This window comes from Tenrec ecaudatus, chromosome 1 (genome assembly GCF_050624435.1).
Source record: "Tenrec ecaudatus isolate mTenEca1 chromosome 1, mTenEca1.hap1, whole genome shotgun sequence".
NCBI lineage: Eukaryota > Metazoa > Chordata > Mammalia > Afrosoricida > Tenrecidae > Tenrec > Tenrec ecaudatus.
The window spans coordinates 225968029-225980252 of NC_134530.1; the positions used below are offsets into that span (position 1 = coordinate 225968029).

The 12224-nt window shown below is 44.2% G+C and overlaps 1 protein-coding gene across 1 annotated transcript in view; it reads left to right on the plus strand.

Annotated features, from left to right (window-relative positions):
• The window catches only part of LOC142439784 (complement receptor type 1-like), a 248207-nt gene that overhangs the window by 87533 nt on the left and 148450 nt on the right, over positions 1-12224 (plus strand). Inside the window, exon 4 of the mRNA XM_075542389.1 lies at positions 10724-11152. Within this exon, the coding sequence (XP_075398504.1) occupies positions 10724-11152 (429 nt within the window). The remainder of the gene's footprint in view (positions 1-10723; positions 11153-12224) is intronic.

The window sequence follows — 12224 nt, forward strand, 5'->3', positions numbered from 1 at the left end:
GCCGCGCACAGGGTGTCAGACACTATTTAAGGAGCCACCTCCCTATTTTGCAGCTGCCTCCTGCTCCAGCCTTGCCCTCCCCGAGGCTCGCTGCTATCGTTCGGTGTCGCGCAGCTGGAGCTCCGCCGGGGCATGGGCGCCACGCAACTGCTTTGGGGGTTCTTGGCTTTCATCGCACCAGGGGTCTCCGGTGAGCGGGGAGGGGGGGCTCAGAGGTAGGGTCGCGCCCGCGCAGGGAAGAGAAGACCAGGGTCCTGCCACGCAAAGCAGGCAGTGGAGGCGAGCAAGAGAGGGTAGCGCTGGACGCTTGCCTGCCTCTCCCTAGGTTTGGAACACCCTGAAATCTCCCTGTCTCCAATTTGCTCACTCGCTCTTCCAGGAGCGGAGGCCACCAGAATTGGAGGTGCACCACGCAGGGCGGCTGTAGGAAACCCGGGGTGGGGGGCGGGAGGCGGGCTGCCTTGAGGCTCTGAGCTTTTGGGACTCCCTGCGCCCGGGATCCAGGGGCGCTCTTGCTGCCATTGGAGGGAGGTCTGCGGGGCGCTCCTATTTGGCACTAGCTAAAACCTAGCCAGGCGGCGTGCAAAGACCTCCTTTGCGCGCGTGGTCGCGCGGGGCTGTTTGTGTGTCCACCGTTCTCCGCTGCTGCTGCCCAGGACAAGCAGCAGAGCCTTCCGCTCCTTGCCCCAAAGTCTACTCATCATGTCTATTGGTTAAGAGGTCCTTCCTGAACGTTTGATGTGTGGAGTCACTTTCAAAACGGGAGATCTGGTTTGAACCTGTGCTGTCTTTCATGTCCGTTCAGAGTGCCACTTCTTGGCAAGTGTGAATACTTTTTAAAGAAGTCTTCAGTTTTGTTAAGGGTAGACTTCCCTGGCTATAGATCATCTAACTTTATAATTATGTTCAGGGTACTGTAGATGCCAAGTTTATTAAGGACTTTATGGTACGCAGACCTCACTAAATTTGAAGCCTAGGCAGTGTCGTGCTTACGCATTATGCATGGGTTGTTAATTGCAAGGTCAGTAGTTCCAAACCACCATCTGCTCCAAGGGAGAAAGAAGGACTTTCTACTCCCGTAAAGAGTTCCAATCTCAGAAACCCACAAGGTCAGTTCTGTCCTGTCCTGTTGGGCCGCTATGAGTCAACTCGAGGGCAGTTTGAAAAGTCATTTAACTCCCTGATGCTCAGTTTATTCATCTGTAAAATGAAACTCATGCTGAGCTGTCCAATGACCTCATTAAGTTGCCCAGCATGTCAGACAAAACTAGGCAAATTAAAATTAGGTGTGAATTCTTACTACTTATCTCAGCACTTGAGCACCCAAAATTAAGAGAGCAGCCCTCAGTTCGCGGAAGCATGGGGGACACTGCATCATATTTCTCTGCAGTAGCTGACTCTGCTTTCCTGACATTGAAGTCTCTCTTGAGCTTTAAACAAACATTTCCCCAACCATTCATCTCCCTGGCATTTTTCTACATGTTCGCCCCCTTTGAACATGACTTATCTTCATGACTTATCTTAACACTCCCATAGTTCTAGACCTGTCTTTCTACTGGTATCCTATTCCCATCTATACATTGCCAAGAAGGTATGGGTGTCGATTGGAAAGCAAATTCTTCAGTCCCATACCAATTCATCATGCCCTGCAAACATTTACCAATTACCAAAACAGAGCCGGCATGCTGTCGGTCACTTCAGTCTAGACACACACAATGGCCAGGACAACCTACCTGTCCAATGTGATAGCCGAGTGCTCTCTACTTGTGGGTTTCAAAAAGGAATTATTACACCAGAATATGTTGGGACATTGAGTTGGGCGCATAGTATGTGCTCGACTGTTAACTAAACATTGGTGCCCACCCAACTGCACTGCCGAAGCAAACACCAGTGCTCTGCTTTCGTAAGACTAGAGTCCAGAAGATCTTATGCCTGCATCCTCCTGGAGCACACGCAGTCAAAATGAGCCAGAACCAACTCAGTGGCAACAGGTCTAAACTGTTTTGTTTTGTCTAAACCATACTACTCCATGCATTAACCCCCTCTCTTCCAGGTCACTCTGCCAGTATGTGTAAGCTTTTCACCCATTTAAAAAAATGCTGTGTATGAGGGACTTCAAAAAGTCTGTCGGAAATGGAATGACAAGATAATGGATTTTTTGAAGTCACACAGTTTGAAGTGTGTGTGTGTGCTTCTGTGTGTGTGTGTGTGTGCAAATCTGCACACTCACTTCATTACTCTGAACCCTCATTCAGAATCTACAAGGGCTTTCTGTTCAACAGTCTAAAGGCCGGGGTGATAAAAATCTCTCTTCAAGCATGCAAACTCTTTAGAATTTGACCTCACCTAAACCCCAAACCTCAGTTCTGCTCTGTGCTGTAGAGTTGCTGAGTCAGAATGGACTCAGTGACACTGAGGGCTTTTTTGGGGTGTGAGAAACCCCAAACCAAACCCAATGCCAGTGAGCCCCACTCATAGTGACCCTATAGGACAGGCTGGAACTGCTCCATAGGGTTTCTAAGGCTGTCAATCTAGGGGAGCACCTGGGGAATGCTGATGGATTCAAGCTGCTCACCTTGCCGGTTAACCCAATGCTTAACTCACTGCACCACCAGGGCTCCTGCCTCATTTCCCACGGCTTCCCTACCAAGCATGCGCCACTCTCCTTCTTGCCTGTCATCCCGGTGTTCTTCCCTCGGGTCTCGCCCACTTCCCCTCAGGGTTTCCACTCCTGCTGTGCACCCTCCCAGATTGACTCTGCCCTCTCAGGTCCTCTCCTCCAGTTCCCGCCCAGGCATGCTTAAGAAACTCTGGAAGTTCCTCTCAAGATGCAGCCCACCCTGAAGAGATGGCTAGGTCAGAGGGCAGCCCTGGGAGCTGCGACTAAACAAGCTCCGGAAGATCAGAAGGATCTCCATGACTGTTGGTCTGGAAGATGCTGAAGTAACTCTCTGTAGGACACCTGGCTAAAGGCCAAGTCGTAGGGAGACAGGTGTCCTGAGGCCGTTTTCCCCACTCCCGTTTCTTCAGATTTCCTGCACTCTCAAATTTCACTCACTCTTTCCTTGACTGAAAACCTCACCTCATCCTGTGCTGAGAAGGCAGAACAATCTATCAACAGTTCTATCATTTTCCAATCACGTAATCTACAAACCTACCTGGATCTGGGGTGAGATTCTCTGTCTCCCTTTGTTCCCATCACAGTAGAATAAAATCCACGGCCCTTCCTTAATGTTCTACTACAAGTCCTCTGCCTCATTCTGGAATTCTCTCCACTCTCACCGCTCACTCCCACTGTTTAGCCACCTAGCCTTCCCCCTGTTCCTTGAACATGGCCACATTTGTGTGGCCTCTGCAGTCGAGGGCCTTCTGTTGAGACACTCTTTCTATGGATTGTACTTGGGCTCATGGTCAACACACAGTTCTCATTGCCACTTCTGCTCCTATAGGAAGGAGTCCCTTATCCCAGATCACTCTCTGTGATATAAGGCTGCTCTCTCTTTTCTGGAGAGCAACTCTCCCATATCCCTCAGCAGATTTCCTTTCAGCATCATCCAGTTTTCTTACTGGTACTTCTTTATGATCCATCTCCCTTTACTGGAAGATGAATTTCATAGGATTGGGCACCTTATCATTACTGTCTATGAATAAATCTCTTGGGCAGTGCTTTAATTAATACATGGAATTAATCAGCACCCAAAAATCATTTCTCAAATGACCAGGAAATTCCATTTTAGATTACTTGAATATAATTCTTTTCTAAATGAATATTTTCTTGGCCACCTGCCTCCTGAGCTCCAATTTGTTTTTGTTTCTATTATCCTGTATTTACTTCATTCATTTCAAATGGATTTCTGTGCCATTCCACGTAAAGCTCCTTGGATCCAAACAAAGACCTGGGTGTATCCAGGTTCCGCAGAGACTGCTCTACCTAGTTGATCTTAAAAATCATTTGAGGAATGTATATGTGAGTAAATTGTCACATACTCCTTTAGGCCATTGCTACTTTCTATTCAACCATTATCTACTATGATTTGCATTCCTGATTTTAGAAATGTCTTGACAGGGTGAAGTGGCCTTCAAGGAGATGGTTTCTTAATGGTTCAAGGTCTACCTTTCCCTTTTCTGAGATTAAAGAGAAAATTTGCATGTGACCTGGGAATTTGGTGATTTCATTACTACGGAGGGGTAGGTTTCCTGAATAGCATATTGAGATCAAGTTTCTTTATTGTTGATGAAAATTTCCCATGATGGTTCATCCAGAAAATACGGCTTTCATCTCCTTGGAAGGGCACGTTATGAAGTGCTCTTTTTCTCTTTTTGTGGCTTCCAGTTCTTGTTCCATCTCCCTTGTCGCTACTGATAAAATCATGTGGCTTTAAATTGATTGTCCGGTTTATGGAAGATAATTTGGGATCATCCTTGTTTACATTGTATGATTGAAGATCAAATCACTTGGCTGAGATGAATTAGTACAAGTAACAGGATCACGAATTTGGCTTTCTTGTGGACCACTCCTGATTTTGCTTACAGAAGTCTTGCTCTCTGGCACAGAGGAGACACATGGTGATGTTTGTAAGTCTTAATGGAGGAAACCAGAGAAAGAAATAGAAGAGGACAAGCAGGGAGATTTGGGTCCCAACTGTCCTGGCCATCTTTATATGTAGTTTGTGACTTTTCCAAGAGGGATGTGAGACTGCAGAAGGGAGTATTCAGGTTGTGTCTTTGGGAACTCCGTGTGCACGCTGGTTGACAGTCTTGCTACAGTTGCTGTGGAGTCCAGGCTGAGTCATGGTGACTCCGTGTGTGTCAGAGTAGAACATGTTCAAAATGTCAGTAAGTAATGTTTTAGAAATAGATCGCCAGTCCTTTCTTTCGAGGTGCTTTTGGATGGACTCTAGCCTTTCTGTTAGCAGATGAACTGGTTAATCGATTGTACCACCCAGGGACTCATCTGTTACTCCTTGACAATTACCTATACCCCCTCACTTGCTGGAGAAAGAGAAGCATCTATATACTTCTTATTCAAATGTGTTGCTATCCTACACAGTTAGCAATTCTCAGCCCAAGCTCCAGTTTGATTGGGAAGAATACTCAGTTCTTGCTCTCTGTACATATTCTTAGGCAGCTGACACTTGCCATCACTCTCATGCCCCAAACGGACTTTTCCAGGGACATCTTTCACTATAAAATAAAATATTATTTGTTGTATCATTAGTCCTAAAATGATTAGTTCATTTTATCTAGTATCTTTCAGAAAATTAGCTAAGCTTTCTTCTGGAGCATACTAACCTCTCTTAGAGAGCATATTACTCTACTAGGCTAACAGAATAAAATAACGAATAAGCAGAAGTCCTGATGGCATAGTGAGTTATGCATTCAGGTTGCTCACATCAAAGTCAGCAGTTTGAACACACCAGTTGCTCCTCAGGAGAAAGATGAGGCTTTCTACTCCCACAGGGAGTTATAGTCTCCAAAACCCACAGTAGCAGTTCTTCCATGCCTCCTATGAGTCAGAATCAACCCAACAGCAGAGTCTGGGTTGGATTTGAGGACCCTAAGGTTTTAATGACTAACATGGTGAACTTTAGTCATGAATTTCAGGGAATCGTGTACAGACACACTGAGTTTACAGGGTCTCTGGTGCACAATCGAGTTCTATGCTATCTCCTCCCACAAGAAAACAACACTCTAGTTTTTATTCATAGAATTCCAGGGTCTTTGTTCAATTTTATGAAAAATGGTCCCCTGCAGTTCTTCCTATGGAATTTACTTTTTACATGATTTGAATCTCTGTCCGTATTCCTCTCTATCCTCATCCATACTAAAATGACATATATTCTTTATCCTAGAAAATGCTGCCCCAGTTGAGGCGGGCATTCTAAAGATGGAGGTGGTCAGGGTCACAGGTGATGGCTGAGCAGAGTCGGAGTTCAACCGTTCGTAGGTTTGACGTGCCTGTGGTCTTTGTCTGTAGGTCTGCTTAAGTCTTGGCCAAGGTGTCTTTCTGCTAATGGCATGTTTTGGATTTAGGTCTCTATTTGTCTCAAATAACTTGTCAAACGAATATGAATTAAAGGAAAATTGTCAGGGTTAGGAAACATGAAAGAAGTGAGGGAAAGAAAACATTGCTCTGAGTCCAAATTACCCAAACCCTGAGTAAACGTCTTGGGTATTCATGTTGATGTGCAGATACCCACTTTTTCTCTAGATGGAGACAACAGAAATTACATCAAGTGCAATGGCCCACCTGCCATTGAGCTTTTGGGAATCGTTACAGGAGTACATAGCCTCACATTTCTCTTTTGGAATGGCTGGTGGGTTTGAACCTTCAGCCTTGTGGTTAGAAGTTCAGTGCTTATGGGACAATGCCACCAGGACTCCTTGAGGTGTCATTAAGAGATCATTTGTAGGGTGTATCTGAGGTGTTATGTCATTGAAGGTCACCCTCTTGAAGCTGTGTTATATGTTTTTCTGTGTTTCGGTATGTGAAACCCAGGACTGATGAAACTACAGGGACATCAAATGGTTTCGGGGAATGGGGGTGGTGGAGGGGGGCAATGAGGGGTCAAGTACAGTGGTGGTGGTAGTGGGGTAAAATGGAGACAGTGTCAAGGAGTCCAGAAAGAAAAAGAATGTTTGGAAACTGTGGTAGCAATTGTACAATTCTGCTGGGTGTGATTGAACTATGAAATGATATGATATATGTATTAACTCCCAATTAATAATAAAATGTTTAAATTATATAGAAACTTTTAATAAAGTAAAACATCAAAATAGAGGAACAAAAAAGGAGATCATTGGTACCCACATTTACGAAGAGGCATTTCTTCTCCCAGGTTAGAATATTCTATGAGACAATACATAGGTACGCCTAAGCTTTAGGGCAGTCTCTCTGGGCTTCTTGTTGGGATAGCCTGTGACTAGGAAGGGCTCTGAGGTTCTTCCAAAGTTCATTCGCTCTGTCATCTGCTCAGAGACCTTCACGTGGTCAAAACCGTGGCAATTGTGTAAATTTGATCAACCCTCTAATCAGTATTAGTCCTAAAATGATTAGACTCCATTAGAGTCCAATGGTTAGTAAGTCTTCAAATAAAGTTCTCCATCATTTTCTCTTCATTCTGAAAGCTTTAGAAGCGAAGCTTGAATCATTACAAACTGACCAATCCTGTTGATCCAGTAACCTCCATGGCTTTGTTGTGTGGGCTCTGTCTGGTGGTAAAGCAGGTTAGAAGCTACTAGATGAATGACATTCATTTTATTTCATTCTTCTCCGACTTCAATTCAAAATGTTGTTGAGTAGCAACGAGGTACAAAACCCTAGGCTAGATTTGGGCTCAGATTTTCCCGCTACCCTTGAGGCATTGCTGACTCCTATTACCCCCTACGGACAGGGGGTGAAAGGTCAGGCTTTCTCCGGTGGAGCTGCTGGTTGGCAGCGCAGCCCTTCAGCACTACACTGACAGCCTCTACCTTAGGGATTTCCAATGTACTCATAGATACTAACATAACGAATCCTATACTATGATACACTTTATTTTATTTATAGAGATAAAGTACTAAGATATCACAGAGGAACAAATAATGCTATCTAGGAGAATTCTAGAAATCCAGGCATTTCCACATTTGAAAGTTATAGAGGGGCAAAGATGCATGATAGAAATTCAGGGTGGTTGGGGTACAGGGTACCAGACAAAGAATGGCAGTTTATTAATTGGGTTGGAACTCAATTGTGCAAGGTCATTCCCTTTTTCCTACAAACAAAATCCACTTTAAGTTGTGAAATGGGGAGGAGAAGAATGATCACATTAATGCTCCAGAAGGATAATGGGAACAGCAGTTTACAAGGTGGTCTGGGCCAATGGGAGGCCAGAATGAGACAGGCAAATTATAGTACTCAGTGGTCTAGGAGTGGCAAAACTTGTGGTTTGGGGACATATTTCTAGAGTCCATTTGCTAATATTTAGTGGCTAATTAGATATAAAGCAATGAAACACTTGGTACGTGATGCCATCCACTGACAAGATGTGAAAAGGGGAAATGGAGATTACACATGTTGGTTGACCCACATGAAAAATTGACACCCATCTTCTGAACCATGGCATTCTGAAGTTAACCGATCTTTTGGAGGGAGACATCTTCTAAATGTCTCTCTTTCCTTTTTAAAAAAACATAGTCAACGTAAGATGTAATATGAAACACAAAAATTGCCCTAATTCCCAACCCCCAATCCTTCTTTGTTCTATTCTCCATGGTTGCTAAATCATGTCATAATCCTAATGAACCCTTCCATATCTCTATGCTTATAACCAGGGAGGAGGAGGTTAAGTCCACGATTACATACTCATCATGAAGGGCGAGTTTGCAGGAGACATCCCCAAGGCACCTTCGTAGTATCACAGTAGTCCCAACCAGAAACCAACAGTCTTCCATGAAATCGCTGAGTAGTTTCCTTTTACATATCTTTGAACCAGATGAGCAAAAAGAGAAGGTTCTCCTTAATCTGCCCCAGACACAACTCTTCAGGATTATCCACTAAAGGTGATCCTTACAGGAGAAAGCTTGGACTATTCTTCCGATCTTAAAGCCCCATTGCTCCTCAAAGGAGGTCTGGCAGTGTAGTGGACTATACACCCAGCTGGTAACCACAACATCAGTGGTTCATATCCACCTGATCATGGGGAAAAGATGAGACTGTCTAATCTGTAAAGATCTAAATTTTAGAAACCCCAAAAGGGGGTTCTACCCTACCATATGAGGTCGCTCTGAGTTGGAATGGACTAGATGGCAGTGAATTTGGTATTTCTCCTAACTAGAAGGTTTTTGTTTATTGACTTTTTTTTAATGAGACCTTAACCTGTCACACATATTTTACCCTATATTATTCTTTTCTTGGAACAAGAACTAGGCTTTTCTAAACTGTAAGTCTAGCTGGGTGACAGGCACTCACCTCTTTGTCTTTAGATACCAGCTCACTGAAAATTCATCAATTTTATGTATTATCTCAGACAATATTAGAACCTGGGTTAAGACACACCTCTTTGTAAATATGGGTAAAATGATCTTTTAATTGCACCCATGTAATTCCTGTTGTCCCCTTCTAGAGGGAACATGGATGTCTGTACATGAAAATGAATACCCAAGAAGGTTACTCTGGTTTTGGGTAATTCTGGACTGAAAGTTATAATTCTTTCTAACTTCTTTCATGTTCCTTAATCCTGCCACACTTTCTCTGATTAATGTGCCTTCATGATAAGTTATTGACAGCAAATAAATGCTTAAATCTAAAACACACCATTAGAAGTCACGCTGTCAACTTTACCCCATGCTATTCCAGGTGCCTCCCACAAAAGAGAAGATGGGGTCTGGAGACAACTCTTAGCTTCTGAGCTCTTATCGAGACAGTTCTATGTATCTTGTAATATTATTATTCCTCTTTAGACCCATACCAAAGAGCATGGTATCAAATGCTAACAGTATGGATCAATTGTAGATTGGGTTGAAATTTCTTTGTGAAATGTGTTTGTGAGGTAAGAATTGCAGAAAGGATCATATGGACATGCTATCTTTCTTTCATTTTCCCACAATTTCCCCCCAAATCTATTTCGTATGAGCCACCCGAGCCATCCCCACAGGGACTTCCACAGCAGCAGCGGATCTGTTACCATGACAAGGTGTTAACTGATTACTGCTGTGTATGACCTTGGGAAATGAGCCAAAGAGACCCCAGATAGGAAGTGGCCTCTTCATGTGAGTACAAAGGCCAGTCTTTATCCTGCATAGCAATTGGTGATTTCAAACTGCTGACCTATAGGATTTCAATCCAATGCATAGACAAGAGAAAGAAAAATTTTGGTGAAAATTGGGTAAGACAGAGCATCTGGGAGGTCAGGTGCCAAGGAAGTCACTAGGAGGTGGGGTGTCCGGTCCTGCATACCCGTGCCTGGTTCCATGGAAATGAGGGGTGTGTGTGTGTGTGTGTGTGTGTGTGTGTGTGTGTTTTAGATTTGGTCTTTGTTGTAAAGCAGTGTTTCTCAAAGTGCACGATACCCACCCACCACTCACTGAGGGTGACCCTCTCCCACCCCCGCTAGGATTATCCCAGACTGAAGAAGCAGATATCTATACTTTATCCTGAATTATGGGCTATAGTACAAATAATTTTAATTTATAGTTTGTTTATAGTATATCATTTGTTTATACTTGTTTATAGTTAAATTTGCTTATAATTGTTTATTGTACAAACAATTTAATTGCCAGGGTGTGCTGAGTAATTTTATTTTTCCTGAAAAGGGAGCAATAGGCCAAATAAATTTGAGACCTTGCCCAAAGTCCCTCTGGATCTGTTTCCTAAAAGGGATTTACACTGGTCAGGGCTGGAGCCCTGCATGCCATTGTCTTACCATTAGCGTATACCTTTCCTATGCGAGATTTACCTTTTGGTATTATTAAAATGGACTAGGCTCAGGCCTGCTGAGGAAAATTCTGCTTTCTTGGTATTGTTTGGTCAAGATGGTACTTACAGGCTTAAACTGACTTGTTTCCTGAAAGACAAAGCAAAAGCTGAGAGTAGCACCCCGATGATAGGAAGGGACGATAGAAAGGAAAGAAAAGAAGTTATACTTATGTTTAAAGCTGTTTACATGATCTATATTTTGGAGCATTTACCTAAATTTGACTCTTTCTGTAATAGTGATGGTGTAAGCTATGCCTTTATGCTTAGACTCATTATCTATACGGCTCTTTCTCTGCTTTTCAGGGCTATATTGCGATCCTCCTCCTGTTATAAAAAATGCGCGTCAATCTTATCATTCGGGTCGCCTGCCGGTTGGCAGTGCGGTAAGGTACACGTGCTCTTCCAACTCGTTCCGCCTCATTGGACACAGAACTCTTCTTTGTATTAGTCAAGACAATGCGACGGCAATCTGGGATAAAGCTCCTCCCAGATGTGAGTATTACAATCGAAATTCTGTTTGCTCTGAGCCCAGAGTACCGGGGGGGCGCATAACGACACTATTTAGATCCCCACTCCGACATGGCGATTCCGTGACATTCACCTGTAACATCGACTTCACCATGAAAGGAACTAATTCGGTTTGGTGCCAAGCAAATGGAATGTGGGGACCTACACCGCTACCGACCTGCGAGAGTGGTAAGCATGAGACTACAGCTGAGATTTGCATCTGTGCGGATCAAATCACGCACTGTTCTGAAGGAGAAATGGGGGAGGGTGCATAAGGGGAGGAAGCCAAGGCTAGGGTCAAAATCACGGTCTCTTGTTTTTTCTTAGTCCTAGAGGAATCTAAACATCCATTCACCGAACTTCAGCTCAGCAAAGAAGCTTACAGTCTAATGGGAGAATGTAATTCAGCATCCCTCCTGGTAACTGATACGAGGCATTGGGGGTTCATTGGTGATGTCCTTACCCTCCTTGAGGGAGACTCGGTCCCGATTCCCAGCCAATGCACGCCAGGCGCAGCTACTCCTCCGTATCTTACCGTGGCGACTTGTATGTAACTGACATGCTGAGTAGGTGCAGTAGAGCTTTCTTGCTAAAACGGATTAGGAAGAAAGGCTTCTGAAAATCAGCCAATGAAAAGCCTATTCATTAAAGTGGGGCACTTGTCCGGTCTCAACTGATGGTAGCATGGTGCAGAATGGGGCAGTGTTGTCTCCTTGTGCCTGGGGTCGCCATGCGTCGGGATCCGCTCAACAGCAGAGCCAACAGTGATGGGAAAATGAGTCCCGCAGGACGGGCCAAGGGAAGGGGGCTGCGGTAGCTGGGGTCCACACAGAGCTGTCTGGTTGCTGTCAGAGTGAGAAGAAATGCGGGCAACATGCCCTCCGTGGCGTTTCACTTCATCCATCACTAGAGCTGCTGCTACCGTGTCGCCAAGATGAGATGCGTGTTCTCTGCCGTCTTTGTACTCAATTGCTAACGTGACCCTTTACTTTCCCAAGGCAACAGTGTTTCAAATCAAACGAGGGGGGATTCAAACCTGGATCACTGTCCTCCCTTTTCCTTCCCAGTTGATGTGGTGTGTGTTGCTAATGAAATTAAAATCTGCGTTTAAATGACACAATGACAGGGATAGGCCCCTTAAACAAAGACTTCATGAACACCAGCTACTTTCTTAATATAGGATAACACTGATATATTCTAAATGGGTTGAAATGGTATAACTCAATGATATAGCTTTTTGTTGTGCATATATAAAAGCTTG